This window comes from Lissotriton vulgaris, unplaced genomic scaffold, assembly GCF_964263255.1.
Source record: "Lissotriton vulgaris unplaced genomic scaffold, aLisVul1.2 SCAFFOLD_801, whole genome shotgun sequence".
In the NCBI taxonomy this organism is placed as follows: Eukaryota; Metazoa; Chordata; class Amphibia; order Caudata; family Salamandridae; genus Lissotriton; species Lissotriton vulgaris.
In genome coordinates this window covers 797,145-824,782 of record NW_028251364.1, presented here as the reverse complement: position 1 = coordinate 824,782, position 27,638 = coordinate 797,145, and the positions used below count along the sequence as shown (strand labels likewise).

Below are 27,638 nucleotides of genomic sequence, written 5' to 3'. Positions count from 1 at the left end.
CAGACCTGAAGTTGTTTTTTTCCAGGACGGCTCCTGCGTGGGGAATCCTGATGTTGATCCTTTTTTTTATACCTCCATTTCAGAGAAGTTTCCCACCTTGTACCAATGCGAAGTTGTATTTAAACAATTATTATGAAATTGCTTTATACCACTCCCTACCTTGTTGGCGAGTCTTTATACCACTCCCTACCTTGTTGTATACTAGGGTATAATTCAGCTGGCTCTTAAGGGACAAAGGCCGCCGTTCCTTTCTCTGCATGAAGTAGGCTGGGGAGCTTTTCACAGCACGTTCTGCATCTGCCTCATGAGAGAGATATTTAAAAAATCACTTTTCTAAGTAACAATAAATAGGGCTTCTTAAGTCGATGTAGAAATTGTAATTGTAATTAATATTTATATAGCGCATTATCACCAACGGTCTCTAAGCGCTTGCTTTGGGAACCCGTCCTGGTTTTTCCCTGTGAGATAACCCATACTGGGCACCCCCAAGGTGAAAGCCAGGCATCCCGCCGCGGGGGGGCCATAGTGGAGATTAAGCAAGCTATTGCCCGGAGTTGCAGAGTGTGAACCCGTGATTCGAGCAGGCACCGATGCGAGAATTATCGAGTCCGTTGACATTTTGGGCTCAGGACCCTGCCGCGTCGGGAATTGAACCCTGGTCCCGGGTCTGACCTCTGCTTCATGGTCTGCCTCTTCTAACCATTGAGCCACACTTCTCCACTATGAAAAGTTCTTAGTTGAAATAAGCTGTAGATGAAGATCACAAAGCCCTCCTCGTTGAAGGAATTGTAGTCCACTTTGTCCCAAACCGGGCTGGCTGTCATAGCACTTCACTGGTACTGCCTGAAGCCCCACCTGTGATAAGCCTCAGTCCTATTGTGTATGAGTAGTAGTCTCTTATTTTCTTTACAGCAAGTCCTTAGATCTGTTGTGATAAGGCAGTATCAGAAGGCAGAAGTGCTCAGTATGCACAAACCCATTCCATTACTCCCCAGGCAATAATCAGAGTATTTGTTATCACTTGTGTCTTGATGTCTTGATGTGCAACCAGTTCTGCATAGCCTTTCATACCATGGTTTCCTTCTGGTGAACTTATCAGGAAGGTAAAAGGTCTGTTTGGGTGGAAAACATGGCCTGCTGCCCAGTTTATATGGATTAGTGTCCAGCATCTCACATGATGTAAATTATCAGCTCCCCCAAGAGTTAGAGTGGCACTATGTTCACAAGCCTGTTACATGCAGTAGAAGGTACTTCTTAGTGTTTTTCGCTTCAGTTTTGTTATGCAGCCAGTGATGAACTGTCATGACAAGGCCCTTAGTATACGAGACTACCAGCAGAATTTTCACCCTTTTATGCACATTCCATCATGTCCAAAGGCTTCATGGACTAGTCACTGGGAAATAGCAGGGGCATCATGTCCAAGTTTGTCATAGACAGTCTACGTGCAAACGTTCACAAAAAAGGAGCCATCCTGGCATAGGATGTCCTTTTTTGCACATTTTGTGATGAGACTGTCGAACTTTCCTCCGTTCCTGCACAGCCCGCTCTTCCAACACCATAAGCGTTCTGCTTTCCCTTGCTCCATTCAGCTGTGATATAAGCATAGCTGGACTGCGGACTCTCCGTACACACTACAGTGTTAGAACACATTGCAATCAAATGGAAAGCAAGGTAGTGTACTATTTGAACAGAGAGAACACATTTGTAAACCATTTTTTCTTGTTTTATTTTAATCAAGTTGACCCATTTGTAACTAGGTATAGTTACATGCATTTGTTAATGCACAATTTACTAAGCAAAGTAATCCTAAATTAACCTTCACAAGCCATTGGACAGAGAGAACACATAATGAAAGTCCAGGAACAAGAAATTCATTCATTAAGATGGTGATATACAATCAGGAAGCCTGTCTTAATAAACTCATTAAGCTTTACTGAGTTGTTTGCCATTCACTTACCAACGTCAAGTAGGAACTCTATAAATGGAATTGTATGGCTGGCAGTGTTTTTCTAAAAGCATTATAGAGTTTTTGTGATTAGCAGAGGTTTAAAGGTAAAGTCTTGTGAGTGAACTAATGATGACTTACATGGCATAAGGTACCAGAGTGGAAAGGGAGCCCTTGAGACTTTTTAGAGTTTTGGGAGTGCCATTGAAGGAATGCATTAAAACAGCTTGCAACTGTGCTGTCAGAAAGGAGGCTATCCATTGGTGACCTACTCCTTCAGTTTCTATATGCTGTAGCTTCATCAACCGTATCTAGTGGTCCTCTGTGCAAACGAATGCCAGGATGCCCAAAAGGACTAAGCCGGTTACCTTAACCAAAATCAAATCCAGTTTAGTTCTTGAGTGATCTAACACAAGTACCAACTTGATTTCTGTAAAGGAAAGATGGCTTCACATTTTGTAACATGCTTTTCTATACTTTTTATGGAGGTTGAGGACTGAAATAGGGCAGTAATTAAATGGCATTTGAAGATCATGAATAGACCTTTCTATTAGTGAACTCAGTTATTAATGAGAAAACATATTGTTAAAGGTTAACTAGTAAACATTGTCAGACTTAGAAAATATGAATGCAGGTGTATGATGTATTTTTAAGGTATTGTGGAGTTGATGTTGAAGGTGTGCGGGCAGGGAATTGAATTTATTGTGTACTATACTGGAATCTATGTTGGCTGTACTGCTATTGTTTGACTCACTACAGCAGCAACAACATATTTATCGAAACGCGTTGTGTGCATTGCAGTTCTATATGTCTGCATATGATGCTTTGGCATGTTTGTTTTTACTCTGTGGTCTCCAATAGTCCTGTATTTTTATCCTTACTCTGATTGATGACTTACTTTGCTTGTATTTCAGTGGGGCACTTGATCAAGCTTATGTGTTCAGAAAATAGAGAATTTGATTTTAAGGAGAAAAGATGGTTATGATAATTTCAAAATGTGAATTCGTTAAATTCACCTAAATTATACATTCTTTTAAGAAAGGAAAGCTGGTGTATTGTTGCAGAAAACGCATTTGAGAAACCATTGCATAATTTGTATAAAGGTTATAAAAAGGTTGTTCAGTAATTCCCGACACTCTACCGCCAAATTGACAGTTTGCTTTCAAGCTTTGGCCCTGGCCACCAGTCTTGCCTCTGTATTTTGCCACTCCCAAGGATCACATATGAGCGGGCTGCTGGCAGAGCGAGTAGAGTGATCCTGATGATGACTCTTGAGATCTGGAGATGATTCTGGACTGTGAGCGTCTCCCTTGTGAGTGAACTAACTGTAAAGACTCCTGTATCTGCAACTATCCTGGAACCGTGACCTTGAAAACAATAAACCATCAGAAAAGCAGTCGGTCATGTATGATCTAGGTAAGGCAACAGAGGAACTGCAAGACTCATCCTGGACATCCCCCGTCGTAACCACATCTCCGGACACCTGCAAGACCTGCACTGGCTCCCGGTCAACAAGAGAATCACCTTCCGTCTCCTCACCCACGCACACAAAGCCCTGCACAACCAAGGACCAGGATACCTCAACAGCCGCCTCAACTTCTACGCTCCCAAACGCCAGCTCCGATCGACCGGCCACGCCCTCGCAGCCGTCCCCCGCATCCGAAGAGCTACCAGAGGGGGAAGGTCCTTCTCCTACCTCGCCGCCAAGATCTGGAACTCCCTCCCGACCCACTTCCGCCTGACCCAGGACCACCTCGCCTTCAGTAAGCAGCTCAAGACCTGGCTGTTAGAGCAGTAGCGGACCCCCTTCCCCAAGCGCCTTGAGACCCTCCGGGTGAGTAGCGCGCTATACAAACGCTTTGATTGATTGATTGATGTCTCTTGGCCACAAGGTTGACTCCAGGGAAGGTGCTATTCAAGCTCCGATAGTGTGCATCAAACTACAGATGGCATTGTTAACTTAATGAGTTTCATGCAGTGGTCCAAAATGAAGGAGATGACTTAATAAATCAGTTATGAAGAAATAATCTTCAAATGAAATTCCTTATCTAGAGTATGAAGGTAGACAATCTTAAGGGTGTACAAATGAAAGGTGTTTGTCCAGATTGCTCTGAAAATCGACTCACACAATCACTTTTGAAAGAATGTGTAGGGTGGGCACCATCAGGATAGCTGAAGAACTGGACACAGGGAAGTTATTATCCCTAGGAGAAACAGCATGTCGTATTACGCGAATTCGTAGTTCATTAAAATACAATGGAACCTCAAAAATGGCCAATGCGCTCGTACTACTGATACATTACTTCCATATGCGTCGTCACGCATTTGACGCTTGGGAGACGCGTCCTGTTACTTATACGGCATTTCTTTGATGATGGTTATATTAACCTTTTATGTTGGGAGCAGGAAACTACGCTCTTGGGGTAAGTTTTGAGTTTTTGGGTTGAGATAGACCCATAGGGGTCTGTACATACTTTGCAGAGGTGTGTTTCTTACAGCTCATTTCCGTTACTTCATAGACTTCAACTCACTACCGATACTCTTTCAGAAGCTCTATACATTGGCTTCTACCCATTTACCATAACACGTTTTTCTGTTTTTCTAGCTCACCTGACATAGCTAGGTAAGAAGAATACTGTTCGTGTTGTATACATTGACTCTTTGGAGGTCTTATCGGGCTCTACCTTTCGACTATGTTAATATTTGCAGCACTACCCACGCTTATTACCGCTTTTTAAGAATTTAATTGGGGTTTTGGGAAACTGCATTCTAGTTCTTGGCACTCTGGTTCTTACTCTTTTCATTTCTAATTGTTATTGAGCGCTGTTAAGTACTGAGATTCTATCGAGGTCAGCATACCCCATTGGATGAATTGGTGGACTGGTAGGAACACTGCAGGGAAGTGGCCTAGACACTAGAGGGTCCTTTCTACTTTGTGTTGCAAGATATTCTAGCACCACAATAGCTCGTTTTTAAAATAAAAGGGGCGCTTAGAAGCTGAACTGCTGATCAGTTCACATCGGCCTTTTCCTAGTGACTATTTAAGTTTATTACGATTCACGGATTCGTTATAGATTTTGCTGCACTCCTTCGAAACTTCGTATTGGAGAAGATAAGGGTGCTTTCATTGACTCTTCTGCATACAGATACTGACTTAAGGTATACGCAGAATACAATTTCCTTTTTGTTTTCTCTCTAATTCTTTTCCCTCTCCTCTTCTAACATACATGAGTTTGTCTCTGGATGGAAGAACTCACTAGGGTGCCTGACTTGTCTGTGGATCACTTCTTCTACTTATCTCTGAAAAATCACATATCACGATGGGCTACGGTTGATTATGTTGTGTTGGCTCATTTGCCAAACACTTATTATTAATATTCTATTTCACGGAGATTTTGTCACACTTTTCTGTCTCTATTTTTTATATTTTTGGCACTCTTTCCGCTCTGCACTTTTCCGCCCTGTAAGCAATTAAGTGTTGAACATTGGGATAATGTAGTAAGAATTCCCTCTTGTTTTTAAATCAAACAACTTGCCATACTGTTTTGCCAACAGCCTTGAGAAAGTCGTTTATTGACGAAACACATGTCGGCTGTTTATTTGCTACAACTACATGTCAACATTTCTGAACACTGAACCACCTATGATCAAGACCTTGCTATACTGATTGTTATATTTACTGCTCATTTTGAAATTAAATACATTACTAACTGTTGATAATTGGAACTTTTTGTTGTGCTGTGCTCTGTTGTTCGAATTTCTATAATTGATGTGCATGAAGGAATCTTTTCTCTATGTACTGGGTAACACTGTGGATGGCACAGTGTTGACATTGAGCACGCTAGAGTACATATTGTGATATTCATTTGCAAACTAAACAGAGGTGCTGACTGTTTTCTTTGAAACCCTGCCATTATTTGTACATTGTAACTTATTATGACATTTCAGTTCTAACAAGTTAGAGCGGATACTCTAGTTAGCAAGAGTGGATCTCCAGACATTTTCTGAGGCTAAAAGATAAATGTCTACAAGGATATCTCCCTCTCAATACCTCTAGGAAGGACCAATTGTATCTATTCATTCAGTGTTTGAGGAAACACAATGTCAAATTCAAATGGCCCTACACGTTGGGCCTTTTATTTATATGGTACAATGATTCTTACTGAATCTATTTGGAGTAAACAGTGGTTACCACAAACTTGACATTCAAGTGTGACTCCCATGCCATCTTCCTAGCCAGTTGTATAAAATTGTGGACAACAGACAAAGGGACTTAAGAAGGAGAGAAGGCAGGTGATGATGAGTGAAAGCAGGATTGGATAAAGTATCACACCCCTGGTTTCTCACTTTAAAGTCTGTAATCTTCTGTACCTCCGACTCAAGCCTCACTGTTTTCGCTTGTCAAGAATCATCACTTCTTCTTCTAGGTTTAGTTGTTTGTCAGGTGGATTCAAAAGGAATGGTAACAAATGGGGGAGGAGGCGAGAAGGGGACATGTTATCACTTGTCTAGCTGTACCTATGTGTCAGTTTTTTAACTACATTCTTATTTGCTTTGAAGCACCAATTATTATTTTCATTTCAAATCATTGAGGAGGGTGGCAAGTTAAAATGAAAGTGCCACTGCCAGTGATTCATGGGCTTTGGTTGTCCTAGCTCCCTGGTGTTCTAGATACCAATTCTCTAAGTAGAATTCTGTCCCCCAACACCAGGGTTTTCCATTCAGGGATAAAAGGGTGCTTATACTAAAATGTCCTTAAGGACTTCTCAACTAATGGTAAGTGTATTCAAGATATGCAAATCTTTAAGACAGAAGCGTATAGGTTGAGACCAAGGGCATTTCAATTTAAGTAACATTCATGTGTGTTGATGTTGTTGGGAAGGAATTTTCCCCATGCTGAAGATGGCAAGCTGTGTGACTAGTATCAGTGTTTAAGGGTGAGCAGTATTTGGGGGAGGGCCTAAAATGTCTTTGGCGTCTTTTTTGAAGATTTGTTTTCCAAGACACTCTTGCAAACTTATTTATATGGGAGATTTTAACATGGATATAAGCACTAGAATGGATAGATCCAGTACAAACTTTTCCTTGAATGTTCTATTTAATGAGACAGATGGATCCTACTAAAATGGTCTTTTCAGGTACCTTGAAGAGATTTAGTCAAGCTGTGTGTATGTGGAGTTAAGTATCATAAACCTATCTATATCTTACCTATATGTACTTACTGTCACTATATTTTGGTAGTTGATATTTTGCCTGTATTTTGGTTGTAAAAGAATATTTCTGTAGTATACCACAGTCAATACATGTTCCAGATTAGGAGAAGGATAGTCTTATTGTTGATGGTGGTTTTAATGTGGGTGTTAAATCCTAAATAGATCAGACAGTTGTAAATGAGAAGATAGAAATTATAATGCAACACTGTCGAAGATTTTGGTCTAGAGGATATGCGGAGAAGGATCCGTCCTGTAGAGTAGATATTACTCTCCTGCCCATGATACATTTTCCGTAGTAGATTCTTTTTGGGTTTTCAAAGATATTAAATATTAGGGCCTTTGGGATTGCATGTACAGTGGCTTCTCATCATGTTGCTGGCCATAAGTCAAGGCGTGCGAATTGTTGTAATAAATGTTTGATTGAAACTTTGTTGAGAGCTTGTATGGTGTTCTTTGATGTACATATTGGAGCATCTGCCATTAAATTAACTCTGATCCATGTATTTTGTAAGATACAAAAACAAATAATTTTGCCTCAGCCAAAAGTAAAAAAACCAAAACAAAGTGAGAAAACAAAAGAACCTGAAAGGAACTAAATGCATTTGAACCTTTATTGGACGAATCATGGCTCAGTGTCTCACATGTATTAAAGTCCAATTTGATTTAAATCATTAATAACTCTAAGCCGCACCTGAATTTTATGAGGGTTGAGAATGGGCTGGGAAATTGTGTGTGAGGTGACTAAAGAAGGTGCGCGAAACAAGTGATTATAAGTTTGAGAAATAGAGAAACAGATGTGAAACATACCAGTATTGATATAGTTGCTAGGTATGATACACGTTTCATTGTCAAAGTCCTAAATTGGAAAGTCCAGCTGTTTAAAATGTTAATATTACTAACCTTAATCAGATATAGCGTAATAAGGAGAGCATGCATTCAGGAAATTAGAGACTATTAAGAATTACAATGATGTGTCATATTTAGACGTGCAGGCCAGGTTAACAATTGCAAGAGTAGTCACTCGCTCACTCATTGATTGCAGTGGACATACCAATCAATAAATCAGTAGATTTGTAGAGCGCTTCTTGTCACCCATGAGGGTATCCAGGCTCTGGCAGGGTCCAGTTGATTAGCCAGGTCTTTAGGGGCTTTTGGAACTCTGGAAGAGATTGGGAGGGCCACAGATGAAAGGGTAGCTTATCCCATGTCTTTGTTGCTAGTTAGGAGAAGGAGCAACCTCGTGTTTGCTACACTGGATGTGGGGGGTGAGGGTTACATAAAGGGACGTGGAGCCGAGGTGTCCCGTGGAAGTTCAGGCGGTGGTTCAAGTCGGCAGGTCCGCATTTGTGTAGGGCCTTGTATGCACGGGTCAGGAACTTGAAGTTGCATTTTGTCTGTACGGGAATGAGTGTAGGTCCCTAGGTGGGGGTGATGTGGGTTAATCTTGGGAGATCCAGGACGAATCCGACTGCGTCATTCTGTGCTGTCTGTAGTCTTCTGAGGAGGTGAGCTGTGATCCCTCATATAGAGAGTTACCGTAGTCCAGTCTGCTGGAGATGAGGTCCTCGCTGATGGTGCGTCTTGAGCTTTGGGGTAGCCATTGGAATATCTTACGAAGCATGTGAAGGATGAAAAAGCAGGAGTAGGAAAAGGAGTTGACCAGAGCTTCTTGTCCAGAATGATGCCTATGTTCCTAGCATGCCCAGTGGGGGTAGGAATATGTCCAAGTTCTGAGGGCCACCAGGATATGTTCCTCTGGGAGCTTTTTATTCCGATAATCAGTACCTCTGTCTTGTCCATGTTGAGCTTCAGGCAGTTGTCCTTCATCCATTTGGCAATGTCTGTCATGCTCTTGTGGAAGTTGGTCTTAGTGTTGATGGTGTCTTCAGAGAGGGAGAGGACGAGTTGTGTGTCGTCAGCGTAAGACATGATGTTGAGTCTCTGGGTTTTGGAGAATCTGGCAAGAGGTCTCATATAAGTGTTGAAGAGGGTGGGGCTGAGCGAGGATCCTTGGGGTACTTCACAGATGATTTCCTTGGATTTGAAGGTAAAGGGGGGGACCTTTTGCATTCTTCCGGTGATGAAAGAGCCGATCCATCTGAGAGTTGCTCCTTGGATGCCTATGTTGTGCAGCCTTGTAATGTGTGTGTTGATGGAGACCGTATGGAATCCTGCTGAGGATCAGAGCTGTACTCTGTCCTCTGTCGAGTGGTGCTTGGATGTTGTTGGTAACCGAGATTAGGGGTGTCTCAAGTGCTATGATTGCTGCACAATCTGGAAATGTGAGGAGTCAAGTAGTAGGTTCCGTTCCTGATATGAGGAGAGTTGTTGGTTGACAGCTTTTTCTAATACTTTGGCACGGAAGAAGAGCAGGGAGATTGGTCTGTATTTGTTGAATGTGCTGGGTTCTGCTGATGGTTTCTTTAGTAGGGCATTGGTTTCTGCAAGTTTTCAGTCCTCTGGGAAGGTGGCCGTGCCAGTTGAGGTGTTGAACAAGGTGGTGAGTACGTGGCTAATTCTGGCTTCACCTAGATTGAAGTTGTGTTAAGGGCATTGGTCAGTTGGGGCCCCCTAGTGGACAGAGTTTATGAATGAGGCGGTGTCCTGTGGGGCGATTTTGCTCTATTTGGTTAGTCTGATGTCTGTGGTGGTAGCGGGGTCGTTGTGTTCCTTGAATAAGTCTGTGGTCTTGGGCTGGGGTTTGAAGTTACTGTTGATTTTGCTGATCTTGCCGTGGAAGAAGTTTGCAAGAAAGAAAGGTACATTTTGTTAAGGCAGAAAAGTTTCAAATTTCTAAACGTGGTATTTTCAGAATAGTAACTTAAAACACTACTTTACCATTAAAGAAGATTTAAAATTGCCATTCATTTGAATGTAAACAGTATCTCTGTATCTGGTCACATTCTGAAGTTAGCACTTTAGGTGCATTAAGACAACCCAGAGTTATTGGGAAAGATGGCATAACAGCAGTAAAAAAATACTATCTTATAGAGACTTCTAGCTGCAGATTCCTCATCTTAAATGTTCCCCAGGTGTCAAACTGGATCCAGACATTTTTCATGAGCATTAACCCTTTGCATTGGTAGGTGGCATCGTTCAGCTCCGCATGATGTCGTTGGCGTCATCCACAATGGAAGTGACATTTGTGGTGCCTATGTAGGCCCCACCCAGGAGTGCTGCAGTCCGTTCTTTTCTTTCTACACCAAGCAGCGCAGATCTAGGTAGAGCTATCCCATAGTCATTTTTTGACCAGGTTTTTTTCAACGTTTTGTCACAGCTTTTTTTTAGGTTTACCTGTCTGGTAGTGATGTCATCCAAGAAGGCCGGCCTCAAGCCCTGCGGCGGCTGTCACCAATAGATGTCAGGAACGGACCCACAGCGTGTATGCCTCTAGTGCCTCGAACAGGATCACGACCCAAAGGCCTGCCCCAACTGCCTTGTCATGGACCCACAAACCTTGATGGAGCCATCCCTCAAGCTTATGGCGGTTCGATGTGCGATGCCTCAGCGATCAAGGTCTCGTTCGAGAGGAAGGTCCCGGGAGCGGTTGTAGAGCCCGAGGTTGTTGTTGCACGTCGAGTCATCAGACCATTCAGGTAAGTCTAAGTCCCACAAAAAGAAAAAGAACTTGAATCGTGCTTCGACTTCACCTCATCCAATGGACAACGAGATGAGGGAGTGTCGCCTCTCGAGGCCTGGCTCCGTGTTTGAACCAGCACTTGTGTCAGCTTTGCACCTCCCCAATTTTCAGGGAGCCGGGGCAACACCCCACCCAATGAGGTCATGCACCTCCTCTTCGTGCCGTCCTTTCCCTCTGGCACGCCTTTGGGACCTGCAGGTTCGGGAGGGGCCCCTACTGGATCCACGTCGGCGGCTCCGGTGCCAGTTGGGCCCCATTGATCCATGGATGAATCCGTATTTGCACCGGTCATACTGCCTTGACCTTCCTTTCCTGACGCTGATCCTGAGGCCAACACTCCCGGCACCCACCGCCATCCCATCCTCATCCTCACCCATTAATCATACCGGAGCTGGAGCGGAATTTTCTGGCTTCAGCGCCGACTGGAACTATGCCTTCCAGGACTGAGCCTGAGCTCTATTCCTATGGGTTAGAACTCTGGGAGGAATGTGAGGGGTCTCTGGACCCTGAGGAATACCAGCCCTATGAGAAACATATCGACCGGTGTGAGGATCTGGGTGAAGCCAGTGAACTGGAAACTTCTTCAGGTACTGGCATGCTTTCTCCCCCTACCGTGGCTACAGATGGGGGAGCATCCTTCGCAATGGTGGTGTGGAGGGCAGCTGAGGTCCTGGACCTTAGCTTGCCCTCTGGGGCAGTCAAGACTGAAGTCTTGACAGAAGTGCTTCCGCCGGGAGTGTCCCCATCAGAACTGCTTCTACCTTTCAATGAGGCACTTACTGTCGTTCTGCTTGGGTCTTGGGCCAAGCCCAACCCGGGCTCCTGTGAACAGTACACTTATCCACTGCCACCACCCAACTCAGGGGTGCACAGACATAATATCGAGTCCAAAATATCGTTTGGACAAAATATCGAGTATTTAATATAGACTGGACAAAATATCGACAGGACAGAATATAGACAACAAAAATATCGTTTTTAAGGTAAGTGAAGTAATATCGACTGTAAAAAATATAGATAAAATATCGAAATATATAATATAGATAGTTAAAAATATCGATTTTTTAAAAATATATAATATTTTATAGTGTATTTTTATGTTATAATATGTGTGAAAAGTGTGTATTTATGTTATAAATAATGTTATTAAATGACATTTTTATTTATGAATATTGCGTAATGTAATTCTGTAGCGGGTTGTGGGTTTATAGGGGAATAGGGTGGGAAGTAATTTAATAATTAATTAAATATGTAAATGTATTTATTGATAGTAATCAGTAATTAATTGTAACTTAATTTATATTTGTTAATTAATTTAATTAGAATTTTCAAATAATTTGTATTTGATTAATTGGTAATTATGTAATTTTTACTCATTTAATTTCTGTAGCGGGTTGTGGGTTTATAGGGGAATAGGGTGGGAAGTAAATTAATTATAATTACATGAATATGTAAATTTATTTATTGATATTAATTAGTAATTAATTGTTAATTAATTGATATTAGTTTATTAATTTAATTATAATTATTAATTTATTTATATTAATTGATTAATTGGTAATTATGTACATTTTACTAATTTATTTTCTGTAGTGGGTTGTGGGTTTATAGGTGCATAGGGTGCAAAGTAATTTTTTAATAATTAAATAATAAAAATAATTGAGCGTTATTTATTTGGAAATAATAGTGAAATAATTTTTAAGTATAAAATAATAATTGTTAATGTATAATTAATTTGTATTAATAGGTGATTAATTACAATAATTAATGTTAAATAGTAATTTAAAAATATTATTTATTCTATTAGATAACATTTTTATTTATTTTTTTATTAATTATTAATAGATATTCATTGTTAGAATTTTGAATAATATATGAAATATTTACTTTCCCTAATGTTGTATTCTCTGGAGTGGGAATAGTCATTTTTACCCCTACCCTATCCAACGCTTTCCCTACTGTTGCACACACTGGAGTGAGAATAGTAATTTTAACCCCTACGCTATCCAACACTTTCCCTACTGTTGCACCCACTGGAGTGGGAATAGTAATTTTAACCCCTACGCTATCCAACGCTTTCCCTACTGTTGCACCCACTGGAGTGGGAGTAGTAATTTTAACCCCTATGCTATCCAACGCTTTCCCTACTGTTGCACCCACTGGAGTGGGAATAGTAATTTTAACCCCTACGCTATCCAACGCTTTCCCTACTGTTGCACCCACTGGAGTGGGAATAGTAATTTTAACCCCTACGCTATCCAACGCTTTCCCTACTGTTGCACCCACTGGAGTGGGAATAGTAATTTTAACCCCTACGCTATCCAACGCTTTCCCTACTGTTGCACCCACTGGAGTGGGAATAGTAATTTTAACCCCTACGCTATCCAACGCTTTCCCTACTGTTGCACTCTTTGGAGCGGGAATAGTAATTTTTACCCCTACGCTATCCAACGCTTTCCCTACTGTTGCACTCTTTGGAGTGGGAATAGTAATTTTAACCCCTACACTATCCAACGCTTACCCTATGCTTGCATTCTTTGCAGTGGGAATAGTAATTTTTACACTTTTGTTATTGTACGTTAATAATATTGGCTATTATTTAATTATATTTTGTTACTCTATATATATGTTTTAAGAAATATGATTTAAAAAAATATTTTGACTTTCATTAATTATTTAATTATTATAAATGAATCTAAGTGTTTTTAAATATATTTTAGTAATTAATTATTAATATTAATGTAATTTAACATTGTTTTGATTAAAGTCGATATTTTTTACAACTATTTTTGTAAACGATATTTAAAACTCTATATTTTTGTACTTACCTGTTAGTACATAGAAACTCGATATTTTGACAGTCTATATTTTGTCAACGATAATATTGCAACTCGATATTTTGACAATCGATATTATTTCAGTGATCCAACTCAGGGGACCCAAATTTCTTCATGCAGCACCCTACCCCTGAGAAGTTGGTTGTCCAAGCCTCAATGTCCCATGTAAATCCTGGCGCATTCACTGCCGCACCACTGACAGAGTATCCAAGATGGTGGACAATCTTGGAAAGAGGATGTTTTCTTCTACCAGCCTGACGCTGCAGACTGGGAACACCTCATGCATTTTGGACCTCCATTCCCCCGTCATGTCTGATGCGGTTGCGCAGGTGCTGCCAACTGACAAAGCATTGTCGATGATTTGAACTGCAAATAATACCTAAAAAATGCAGAAAAAACATTTATCAAACAAGTAAACAAATGAGGACGCATTTTATATAATTCACAAACACATATAAATAAGAAAAATCTAAATTGATTTTAATAGAAAAGTTAAAGCTTTTCGAGATTAAAGTTGAGGCCACTCATCGTCCTTACTATATTCTGCGTGATACATTTTGCACTACTCCTACGAATCAATCCGAGGATGGTAATTACGTTTTTAGCCTCCAATTTCAACTTAGTTCACACTTACAGTCCGTTTAAAAATTTTCAGTTCTGCATTTAGCTTTTTTATTTACATACACTTTATTAATCTGTTAATATTATTTAATTTCCTTCACAGTCGCAGACCTCCTGAGGAGGCTTCGCAGACCTCCAGGGGTCCCCGAACCACAGGTTGGGAATCACTAGTCTAACAGAATGTAACAATGCACCAAGCCATGTAAAGCCTCCCTGCGTGCATTATTAGGCCATCATGTCTGAAGTCTGCACTGTGTATTTCAGTCTTTTTTAACAGCAGCCAGTCCAAGTGTCTTATCCCACCCCGACACCAGGCACCTCGTATATCTTTTCTGTATGATACTATGGAGCGAGGAGGGGTCAGCTCATGACGAGCATTTTCTTTGCTACAAAAAACAGCAAAGAATACTTATTGTTTGAAATACAAAAAGTGTATACAGAAAGGTAATGCAGCTGTTTCCTTCTTTCTTCCAGACAGAACCCTGTAAGGTATTCTTTCCTTGTTGCTGTACTTCAGTCACTTTGTTTATGTATAGTGCTTGCTTCAAGGAGTGAAAACTTCCCTTTCTCTGCCTTGTTAGCATGCATTTAAGAAAACAAAATGTGAAGTCTGAGAGAAACATGGCGAGCTAGTGCATGCTTATTTGCTGCATTCAAACCAAATAGCCTGCTCTCTAGATCTTCACTAGCACCGTAAATATCAACATTTTACATGCTGAAACAGTAACCCTGTTAGCATACAATCAGGCTTGATTTGAATGAAATATTCAAACATAACTATATACATCTTTTCATACATGCCACCTAAGATAGTCTGACTACTCCTCTAAAAGGTCTTTTCAGTTTGAGGTATTTAGTGAGGTCTAAGAAGACTGTAGGTATTAGGACCCTGTGGTACCACAGTATCAACTTAAATGTGAAATTGCAACAATGTTCACTACAGGATATCAACTTGCACAATATTGGCAAGATATAGATGAGTTAGAATAGTAAATCTATATTCCCCTTTGCATGCTTACCTTGAACAACACTCTGTATGTAGGTATCTTGAAGCTGATACCATTGCAGGTCAATCACGATGTATTCAGTATTTTGACATATAACCATTATGCCTCCTTCCCCCAAGTCTTATATATAGGTGAATCTAAAGAGGAGGTACTCATTCATGTTACAAGTCGTAATAGTTGGGTGATCTAGACTACCATATTGCTATCTTTATGAAAGAGGCAATTCAGAAACGTTGTGATTGTTTTTTCTGCACAGTTTTTCAAATCCAAAATGGCTACCTTCTGTTGACATTTTGAAAGAGCCTTAGTATTTTACAGCTAGTTGTCACAAATCTGAATGCATGAATTTCTCCTTCCATCAGTGATGCTCCCCCCAGGGCAAGATTCTAGTTAGTGCTACTCTAGTTAATCCTGTATAACACTAAGGTGCTCGGCTTTAACTGACACTTTAAATCCTATACCACACTGGAGTTATGGGTTGGTACCACTGGAACAAGTCACTATTTTAGGACTCATGAGCCTCTCATAATAAGCGTATGATTAACCAACCAGAGAAAAGATATTTAAAAAGCAGCTCATCTAACCAACCAAAAGCAGGAGCCGTGTCTAATGTCCCGACCTTCCTGGACTGCACATAGTGCCATTCTTTGAAACACCTTTGGACTCCACTGGACGGCTTCTGCTGCCCTGCAATAACTGGAGAGTTTGAGGTGGCCATTTTACAAGAATTTGTTGGAGTACTCCATAATTTCTATTGATATGTGGGTGACAGTCTTTGCACCAACAATGTACTTGGAAACCCTCTCCCTCCTTTTCCGCCCTTCTCCTATCCCCAACTGTTTTTCCTTTTACTCTTTTTAATCCCTCATCTTTCTTGCTACATTCCTTTTCTCCTTTACTTCTCTCTGCATTATCTCCTTCTCATTTGTCTCCTCTTGATGTTTTTTTCAATTACAATTGTTCTGCATGCTACTGTTCCTTTTTTCTAAAGACTCCAACATTTTGGAAAATATAAAGCAGCAGCAAATAAAGAAAGTTGCAGACGATCATACAATTTTCGCCACTCATCTGTTAATATTAACAAGTTTCTCTTGCACCTTTTAAAGGATCAGAAGCTGATGGGAATGTAGACGAGACCCAAATGGAAATAAAGATGGAAGAAGTTGAAGGTAATTTAAGGTTTAATGTTCATAACTGCATCTTTTCCCACCCATTTTGCCAAAATTTGGCTGCAAGTCTATATATATATATTTTTTAAATTTCACATATTCATTTCTCTTCCCCCCAACCACCCTCCTTTTCACATTGCTGCCCCTTGCTTATTTTTTCAGTTGGGGTCAAATCAAATAATTTATTTTTTCTGGCCAATAAATAACGGGAGTGAGTGTTCACTGTTAAGTATCAACACATATCTCAGGGGGCCCCATGGTTCACAAAGCCTTTTTTGCTACTTACAAATTACCTATTTTAGCTAGGAAAGCAGAATATTATGAGGGAAGGGTTGTCTTGGCAGATAATAAACAAAAAGAGACTTTTGCCATTCTGTAGGAACTGAGTCAAAAAGCTGAGAAGAAATCCACAATCGCATCCCTAGATTGTGATGCTTTTCAGGAGTTTTTCCTTCAGAAAGTCACGGACATCATCCCGGAAATTGCTAGAACCCCCACTGATCCTAGTTCCCTCGACCAGACTAGCCCTCCTCCCTGCCTTAGTAGTCATTCCCTAATCTTGACTCAGCCACTTTGGTATCATTAGCAAATCATACCAAATCAGGCTCTCGAGCAGACCCTTGCCCTCCTAGGATTTTTCAAATGGCTCTGCCAGGCCAGGAGAAGCAGGTCTTGGGACTACTCAATAATTCTCTGGATTTGGGTTATCTACCAACAAATCTGAAAGAAGCCAGGGTCACCCCCCTGCTGAAAAAGTCTGGTGCAGACACCCTGACCTTAAAGAACTATAGGCAATCTCTCAGCTCCCCTTTATAGCTAAAATCTTGGAACAGCACGTACTAAAGATACTCTCAAGGTACCTGGAGGATCATCAACTGCTCCATGCTAGACAGGCTGGCTTTAGAGCTCATCATAGCACAGAGCTAGTGATGATGTCTGTCTTGGACGAGGTCAGAGTTAGGGCCGACAGTAAACAGCCGAGTGCCCTGATTTTATTAGATCTGTCAGCGGCATTCTATACGGTCTGCCATAACACACTGCTGAACGGTCTCACAAATCTGGGTATTAATGGGCAAGCATATCAATGGCTAAAGTCATTTTTGTCAGACGGCACTCGGGAGTTCAGCTGGGTGAGCAGTTATCGGATCTGGGCTCCCTGACCTGCAGAGTACCCCACGGCTCTGCATTATCCCCTCTCCTTTTTAACATCTATTTGTAACCCTTGGTGGAGACCCTGACTCACATGAATTGTCAGGTCTTCAATTATGCCGATGACACCCAACTTCTTGTCCGGCTTAATAACTCCTGCCAAGCTCAGGAGTCGGCAAAAAACCTGCTCAGGTTCACGGTAAATTGGATGACCGCAAATTCATTGAAAATAAATCCGGATAAAACAAAGTGCTTGTCATTCCAACAAGTAATAGCCCATGGTGTGATCTCTTTTGGCCTCCGGAACTAGGAGTAGTCCCGGCACCATTCCCGGTCGTAAAAAGCCTGGGGCTGAAAATAGATTATTAACTGTCTGTCTTGTCAGGTTACCACTGTTGTAGGAACCTGCACGGCTTAATTAGGCAGGTACGAAAACTTGCTCCTCTCTCATCAATTTCCTCACTGCAGTCAATCGTCTCCTCCATTGTCATCTCAAGGGTGGGTTACGGGAATGCCCTTTACCTTGGCCTCCCCCAGAAGCTTCTCAGGAGACTACAGGTTGTACAGAACGATGCGACTAGGCTCATTTTTAGACTCCCTAGAAAGACACAAGCCACCCCTCTGTTACATAAACTGCACTGGCTGCCTATTAAACAGAGAGCGTAGTTTAAGGGCCTTTGTATCGCCCTCAAGGCAATCTATGGTGAGGCACCCAAGTATATAAAAGATCGCTTGATGAAGTATGTTCCCGGCCAGGTTCCACGATCATCTGAGGCTTGCAGGTTAGCTCCCCCCAGGTATATTTCCAAATCTAAAGGGGGTATAGTGTTTTCTGCTTTCCTCCCGCAGGTCTGGAATGACCTGCCAGAGTACCTGCGCAAGGATCCGGCTTTTCTCATCTTTAGGAAGCTCTTAAAAACGTATCTATTTAGAGAGGCGCTAAGAACTGCAACTCCTGCCTCCGTTGCTGCCTGGACATTTCTGCCCTAGTGACTTGCTCACTCTTCTCTAGAAGCGCTTATAGACCTGATGGTGATTTGCGCTATATAAAAGTCATATAACATAACATAACATGTACAGTAGAAGGAAAGCATTTAGACAATGGAATCCCCTTCTGCCATAACCCTCTATTTAATAGGATCAAAGTACAGGTGGTACAGCTTAATTTTTTGCAAATTATTCAATGCCTTTTCTATTATATCAGTGTATAAAACAAAATATCAGGGTATTTGAAGGTAACTAGTTGGAGAGGCTGCGAGTGATCTCCCAATGCTGACCACGATGTTAGAATCTATAAAATTGCGCTAGTGTGGGAAAGATCTTTTCTAGAACTACCATTCAATAAAAAAGTTGAGAGTAATGAGGCAGCGGTGCAGCTCTGCCATTCTTACATAAGATTATGTGACCTGGACACATTTGAGTTACCTCTTTTGAGGACCTGCTCCTCGGAGGTGGCATGCTATTTCTTACTACTTCTGGGGACAGTGGGTGACAAGTACAGTGTGGTTTTGTTCAGTGACCTTGCACCGGAACCTCACAACGTTTCTGTGAATCATGTGAACAGGCAGTTTTTTCAAACCATAGCTTAGAAGAAACCTCTAACAGTGCTCTGTTGAAGCTTACAGCCCTTCGGTGGGATTGTTTAAGTAGTACTTCGTGAGTAAAACCTCCTTTTTTATATTCATACATTTGGCTTAGTTATAGTTGGTTTTATCACCCTGCACCCCCCTCCCCCCCACAACCCCATGCCCTCAAAATAATCTTTACTGCTTGTTGTTTAAGGGAAATGAATACAAAACCATAAGAAGTATAATGCTCTGCACATCAATGGAACACAACTCCTACTTCCAGAAACCTCTTAGCTTGTATTTTAATGTGACATTTGTGCCACCCGGAGAGTGTTAGGGGCTCCTTTTCATAACTTTCAGATATGAAGAATTGTTTCATGATATGGATTATAGTGGCCATACACACATTAAACTCCCTGGATGCTCTCATCTATGTCATCTTTCCAAGACATTATATCTGGCAGTAAGAATCAACTTACTGTCTCGCGTGCATTTGCTATCTCTTGGCCACATCATTTTTATTTAGCCTCGCTTTTCTCTACCTGGGTCTGTGGTAGGAAAATTGTTTTCAACAAGGCTTCTAGCTTCCATAGGTTTCATAACTGTCGGATATGAAGAATTGTTTTATGATCTGGATTATTGTGGCCATGCACACATTAAACTCTCTGGATGCTCTCCACTGTGTCATCTTTCCAAGACATTATATCTGGCAGTAAGAATCAAACTGTCTCGCGTGCATTTGCTATCTCTTGGCCATATCATTTTTATTTAGCCTCGCTTTTCTCTGCCTGCGGCTGTGGTAGGAACATTGTTTTCAACAAGGCTTCTAGCTTCCATAGGTCTCATCAAAAAGTGTTTTATGCCATGTCATTTAGTTTGGTTGACTGCGAAGTCCCTGTCTGTCCACACGTTGCTTTAAACATGTGCTGGTCCTATTTGACTTGCTATAAAATTTTGTTCCAGATTTAGCGCTAAAAGATCCATTTATAATTGCAGAACTCATTATTTTTACGTTTAGCATTGGGTACGTGTTACTTTTGTATGCATCAGGGCCAGGCGAAATGTTTAATTTGCCCCACAATCCTTATTAAGAGTGACAGTAGCAAGCAACGCTGTCTATTTGAGTTGAGTGTTATGAGAGCGATCTTCCTCCAGGATTTTTTTTTAAATGTTTCCAAACTGTAAAAAACCACATCAGCTGAAAACTTTTAGTTCTGACTTGTGGGATCCCCTTTTGCCCTGAAATCAGCTCCCAACATTTTAGCCCATTGAGCAAATGCTAAAATGCTGACCGGCCTGGCCAGTACAACCACAGTTTTGATTTACATTATTAGAGTGGGTCCTTGGACAAAATATCACGTTTTAAAAAGTGGGGCACAGAAATATATGAAATTTTCTTTGTAAAAAAAAATATTATGATTCAGAAATGTTGTCAAGAATATTGATTTTGTTTTTTTCCATATAAGTAATATCGTTGTCAAGAATATTGTTGTTCTACTAATTGTTTTCTATAATATAGTTTTAACAACCCTTTCTTAGTTATCTTTGTGTTTTAGATCTTAGATCAATTGTATGCTTTATTATTGTTTGTATAAATTATTGGTGTTGTAGCGGGTTGCAAGGTTTGTAGGGGTGTAGGATGGGAAGTTAATTGAGTATAATTAACAATTAATTGTATTAACTAATTGATTATAATGTAAATTGTTAAAAATCTATATTTTACATTCTATATTGGGTGCGGGCTGCTGAGTTTATAGGAGTATAGGGTGGGAAGTTAAGTAATATTTAACAATTATTAATTATTTATTGATTCTTAGTTATGTAAATAACTTAATATATTAGTTACATATTAAGTGTGGATTTTGAGGTTGTAGGGATATTGGTTGGGAAGTTAAGTAATTAATGATCAATCATTTATTAATTATTTAAATGATAATTATGTAATATTGATTTATATTAGTTGCAGGTTGCTAGGCTTTTAGGTGTAAAGGGTGGGACGTTAATTAACAAATAATTTTACTTGTTAATGATCAATTATGTAAATTGTGTTAGACTTATTTATTTTAGTTATTGTAAGTCTGGGCTGCTAGCATTGTGGGAGTATAATGTGGGAAGTTAATTAAGTATTAAATGACAATGTTTTTTAATTGATAATTATTACATTTTTTAATCTAGTAAACTGTTTAATTGCTGAAACTATTGCAGGTCAATCTTGGTGTTTTCAGTATTTTGACATATAACCATTATACCTCCTTTCCCAAGTCATATATATGGGCGAATCTAAAGGAGAGTTAATCATGCATGTTACAGTCTTTAATAGACGGGTGCTCTAGCAAGAATACCATATTGCTATCTTTGTGAAAGGCAATTCAGAAACTTCTTGTACGTATTTTTCCTGTACGGTTTTGAAATCCTAAATGGCTACTGCTTGTTGACATTTTGAAAGAGTCATAACATTTTACAGCTAGTTGTCACGCTTCTGAATGAATACATTTCTCCTTACATCAGTAATGCTCCACCGGGGCAATATTCTAGCTAGTGCTTCCCAAGTTAATCCTGTCTGGCCGTAAATAAGGTACTCCGCTTTAACTTACACTTTAAATTATATTCCACAGTGGAGTAATGGGTTGGAACCACTGGAACAAGTCACTATTTTAGGAACTCATGAGCTTCGCATAATAAGCGTGAGAGAGGCACTAGGTAGATTTGTAAACAGCCTACCCTTGGTGTCATGTACATGAACTGTCTTCAGGAGACCTGTCCTTCATAGTCTTAATATGCATCCTTTCAAACACCTGCTTTTCAGTCCGCACAAGCCGAAAATTCTGTGATATCAAAGACCTTCTGACTGGCTCTAAAGCCTTCCCTGCATATCCACACTATATTCATACATAAAACCAACATAGACCCCCGGTCAGATGAAACCTATAAGAAAGTATGGTTAAACATAATCTCTGAAAACAATACTCCAATCCAGATAAAATGCATTGTGTGCCATTGCCTCACCTTGGTCAGCCAGCTTCCAGAAACCCGTAACACAGCTGTAAACCTCACATGGGTTACATGAAGAATGCCATTAGAGAGAGAAGAAATCATGGCGAACAAAAATACTGGTTGTACTTGAGGCACAGAACCAACCAAAGAAAACTATTATGTATGCTCTCCACCTTTCTTCAAATCCATTGTCCTTGTCCAACTAAAACTGATTGCTACTACCCTAAGAGTTGCACCTAGGCCAAACTTTGAGAAAGAATGTGGGGCTAACAACTTAGTACCCACAACTGATCATTTAAGAGTGGTCTGGAGAGGTATTAATAGTTGCGCCTTTTCCTTAGAATGGTTAAAACATATTGAATACTTATTGACAGATGTCTGACCCCAGGTGATCATAACCATGAGGTAGTTGATGCATTTGCTCAACTGTGTGGGGGTATCAAATCCTTGCTAACCAAACCAATAACTGAGCCCAATCAGGGCCCACGTTGGTTTGTTGGCACCTGCTCTAGAGCCAATAGAGCTCTTCGCAAGGCCATGTCAACAAAGCCTAGGGATCAAACACTTATAAAACCATTTAGGCACCAATACAAGTCCACTATAAAACAAAGGAAAGACGTTGTTTTAAAAGAGAGATGCGACAACCTCGCATGCGCCTCCAAGCATAATATTGGGATGGGTTTTTGGCAAACAGTGAAGAATATGAGATCAGCGGGCCCACACTGACCTCGATAAGTTGTACAATCTCTAGAGAAGCATGGGTATCCCATTTCTCTACGATTTACGAAGCCACAACAGGGATTGAGGACCCATACAATTACCAAAGACCTGCGAAGATTGAGATAACTGTATCCGCAGTTGAGGAAGCCATACAGCAGAGTCTGGGTAATAAGGCACCGGGGCCTGATGGGCTACCAATAGATCTCAAAGCAGGAACCAAAATTTTGGGCACCCCTTTTATTAAATGTTTTTAACAATTTAACTGCTGTTTCAATTCCCTGCACATGGTCTACTAGTATTATAGTCCCCATTTTTTAAAAAGGTGATCGCTCCAACCCTAGCTGCTATAGACCAATCTCCCTGATCGACAAAACCTTAAAAATTCTTGGGAGAATCCTGTTTAACAAAATCAAGACTTGGGCCGAGGAGAAACATATCTTAAATTCCTGCCACCTAGGTTTTAGAAGCAAAGTGGGCACTGTTGAACAGTGCCTAAACCTCAATTCAATCATTGGTAAATATAGTGTGGCACGGAAATCCCCTATTTATTTGGCGTTTATGGACTTCCGCCTTTGATTTCGTAAACAGGTCACATCTTTGGTCTATTCTTTTAAAATACTGGTTGGACGAAGTTTTAGTTCATTTTTTAGCGTATTTACATAGGGACTTAAAAGGCACGGGTGCGTATTGGTAAAAACGGGGAGGTGACTGAGGACATCAATATCGGCATGGGAGTCAGGCAGGGGTGCACAATGGACCCACTGCTATTTATTTTATACATTAATGAATTGCTGAACTCCCTGGTTAAGCTTACAAATGATGTCCCTAAGATGAATGGCAGCACTCTCCTGGCTCTATTATATGCAGATGATGCGGTCTTATTGGGCCGCACCCCAAATGCACTATGTACTTTAATAAAGGGTTTTGTTGATTTTATGGCTATTTTAGACCTTCGCACATATTTTAATAAATCCTTTTTAATGCTTGTGGCCCAAAGAAGCACTCTATTAAATAATTTACCATAGGAAACAAACGTTTACAAAGCACCTGCACTTTTCCCTATTTAGGTATGGTATTTGCAGCTAACGGCTTGTGGACCACCCATGTCTCACATAGTAGAGGCAAATTTGCTAAAGCGACCAATTCTGTATTGTCATTACCCCAACCTAGAAATGTTGAGGTAGTATTATCCATCATCAAAATTTTCAAATGACTATGTATCCCGGTGGCAACCTATGGGGCAGAGGTTTGGGGATACTCTGGTTGTAAGGGTACCCAAACAGAGGGAAAATAGATTCTGTAGAAAATTGCTAGGAGCCCCGATTACTGCCTCTAAGTATGTTTGTCACAGGGAGTTGAATTTGACATACATAGAAGATTTCATCAGAGCTCGGCCAGCCATTGTTTGGCTCAAATATATATATATATATATATCCTGCGGCAACACTAACACAAAGTATAATTTACGATTGTCTTAATTGCGACAAGAGGATGGATATACCTTGGCTCTCGGCTGTATGAGAAAACCTGTCTAGTGTAAATCTTGAGCACCTCTTTTTTAACCCTAGCGAATTTGGCAGTGTACATAAAAAATCACTCCAGGGAATGCTATATGAAAAGTATAACATGTTAAGACAGGCTGAAGAGATGTCCTAACAGTCAGTTGAAAGGTATATGTCAATTGAGAATTTTTCACCCAAATTGCCACCAGGTTATCTTTTGAGGAACATTAATCGATGGGAAAGAGGACTATTGTTTCGGTTAATGAAATACAATAGTACAATGAAATACAATGAAATACATGCTTTGTTTTCCGTTAGGGCATAATACTAAACTTGAGCAAAAGACGTGCCCATGCGACAATCGGAGTAAACAAACCATGTTTCACTTTTTATTCTTTTGTAATTTTTATCAAATGTACACCAAACTGTTCCTAATCCCGTTTTTTTTAAAGGAAATTTCCATTATCATTGACCATAAAACAGCCTACACTAAAATTCTTAGTTTGGAAGAAAATGTTTTGATTTTCCGAGCATGTTCTTTTTTTGAAAGCAGCTGTTCATGAACGTACCACCATGGGCGATGAATGAAGGTTGAACTTTAGTCTGTCTTGACAACGGTTATAAGTGAATGGTAATAATTAATTAATTCATGTGCATATTCCACATGCCATTTTTTCTTTCGTCTTTGAGTACTGTATCTTTATGTATTTTAAATATTTTGTAAATTGATTGATTTGACCTGTGCTTTTATGGACACAACAAATGTATCCGAATAAAGATTTATTAAAATTGAAATTGAATTGAAAACTGATCACTGTTTTGAGCAGGGGTTGAGACTGCCCGCGAGGGCAATTGTAGCATTTTGTTGGCCTCCTGCTCCTACCTTTTAAGCCTGACTGACACATTTTTGGGGTCTGTTAGTCGTGGGCTGCTTCTAGTGGTGGTGAGAGGAAGAGATGGTGCTCAAACAAAAATGTCCGGGTTCGTGGATAATAGTGATGCTACTAGGTTTTGCCCCAGGGTGAGGGGAAACGTTCAGATCACTCTATTGACAGGGGCAAGCAGTGACTTTTCCCGAGCACAGACCTTCCTGCACTACACAGAACACAGTTCTTTGAGACAACTTTGAACTTCACTGAACTGCAATAATTGGAGTGTTTACGGTGGCCATTTTACATTAATTTCTTGAGTACCCCATAATTTCTTCTGATAAGTAGGTGAGAGGCGTTGCATTGGCTAGTCCTTATCTTCTGCTGAACCCTCTCCCTCCTTTCTCACTTCTCCGCTACCCGGCTGTTTTCATTTCACTCTTTTAAAATCCCACCTCTGTCTTGCTACATTCCGTTTCTCCTTTCTCTCGGAATGATAGCCTTCTCATTTGACGACTCTGCTTGTTTTGTTTGTTAATATTGGTCTTAATGCTGCTGTTCAGTTTTTTTCCTGTGACTCCAAAATCTTGGAAATTATCGAACTGAAGCAGCAGTAAATAAAGATAGTTCTTACAATTTTGGCCACTGCTATGTTAATATTAACACATACCTCTTGTACCTTTTAAAGGATCGGAAGCTGGTGGGAATGTAGAAGAGAGTCAAATGGAAATAAAGACGGACGAGGTTGAAGGTAATTTACGGTTTAATGTACATAACAGCATTTGCCCCACCCATATTTCGCCAAAATTTGGCTTCACATCTATATATCGTTTTTACATTTGTCATATTCTCTCCATCCTTACGCAAAACCCAGCCACGTTTCTTTTCTCCTTGCTTATTTCTTCTGTGGAGGTCACATCAAATAATTTAGTTTTCTGGACAATTAATAACGGGAGTGGTTGTTCACTCTTTTGTGCAGTAAAAGGAAAGCATTTAGACAATGGAATCCCTTTCTGCCATAACCTTCTCTTTCATTGGATCAAAGTACAGGTGGTGCAGCTGCATTTTTTTCAAATTATTCAATGCCTTTCTATTATATCAGTGTATGAAACAAAATAGCTGAGTATTTGAAGGTAACTAGTTGGAGAGGCCTGTGAGTGATCTCCAAATTCTGACCAAGATGTTATAATCTATAAATTTGCATTAGCGTAGGAAAGATCTTTACTAGAACTACCATTCAACAATAAACCTGAGAGTAATGAGGCAGCGGTGCAGCTCTGCCATTCTTACATTAGATTATGTGACCTGGACACATTTTAGTTACCTCTTTTGAAGGCCTGCTCCTCAGAAGTGGCATGCTATTTCTTACTACTTCTGGGGACAGTGGGTGACAAGTACAGTGTCGTTTCGTTGAGGGACCTTTCACCGGAACCTCACAACATTTCTGTGAAGCAGCTGACCAGGCAGTTTTTCCAAACCACAGCCAAGAAGTCACTTTCTACTGTGCTTTAATCGAAGTTTACAGACCTTTAGTAGGATTGTTTAAGTAGTATTTGTGCTTAAATCCTCTTGTGTTTATATTCATACATTTGGCTTAGCTATAGTTTGTTTTATCACCCTACAACCCCCGCCTTAAAAAATACTTTATTGCTGGTTGTTTAAGGGAAATGCATACAAACCCATAGGAAGGGTAATGCTCCACATCAGTGGAACACAACTTCTACTGCAAGAAAACTTTTAGCTTGTATTCTAATGTGACATTCGTGGCATTGGGAGGGGTTTAGGGGCTCCTATTTCTAACATTCAGAGAAATTAAAATTCAGAACTTCAGATATGAAGAATTGTTTCTTGATATGGGTTATTGTTGCCAAGCACAAATTAAACTCCCTGGATACTTTCGGCAGTGTCCTCCTTCCAAGATATTCTATATGGCAGTAAGAGTGAAATAACTGTGTCTCGTACATTTCTCTTCCAGGGGATCCTCATCAATAGTCATAAGCATTAGAATATTCCCGCCCATGCGCGGGACCCCGGAAACAATATATTATATGTGCCCCACATATACATATACATATATATATAAATATATATATATACAAATAAGCAACTGCAGCCAAATAAAACAGTAGAGCTGGAATATGCTGTGAAGAATTTCCACCATACATGTGAATTAGCATTAGAAACATGAGAAACAACACCAATGCTTGTTTAGAAACTGTTTTAATGCTTAGAAAGCAGTAGAAATTCTTATAACACACTGTAAGCATATACAGCTCCCAGGCTGCAATGCAAATACCCAGTCTAAAAAGACTGAAAAGCTAACCTGTAGCTGCATGTACCAAAACTGACGCTGTGCCTTTAAGGCACCTCTGCCCCTAGCTTCCCATCATGCCTCAGGGGTTAC

The 27,638-nt window shown here is 40.3% G+C and overlaps 1 protein-coding gene across 2 annotated transcripts in view; it reads left to right on the top strand.

Annotated features, from left to right (window-relative positions):
* LOC147662935 (interferon-induced very large GTPase 1-like) overlaps positions 1 to 27,638 on the top strand; it is a 398,632-nt gene that overhangs the window by 82,625 nt on the left and 288,369 nt on the right. Inside the window, exons 3-4 of one of the 2 annotated variants that reach the window (XM_086950785.1) lie at positions 16,370 to 16,432; positions 25,923 to 25,985. In XM_086950785.1, the coding sequence (XP_086806911.1) occupies positions 16,370 to 16,432; positions 25,923 to 25,985 (126 nt within the window). The remainder of the gene's footprint in view (positions 1 to 16,369; positions 16,433 to 25,922; positions 25,986 to 27,638) is intronic. The other variant, XM_086950786.1, reaches the window with a different exon arrangement.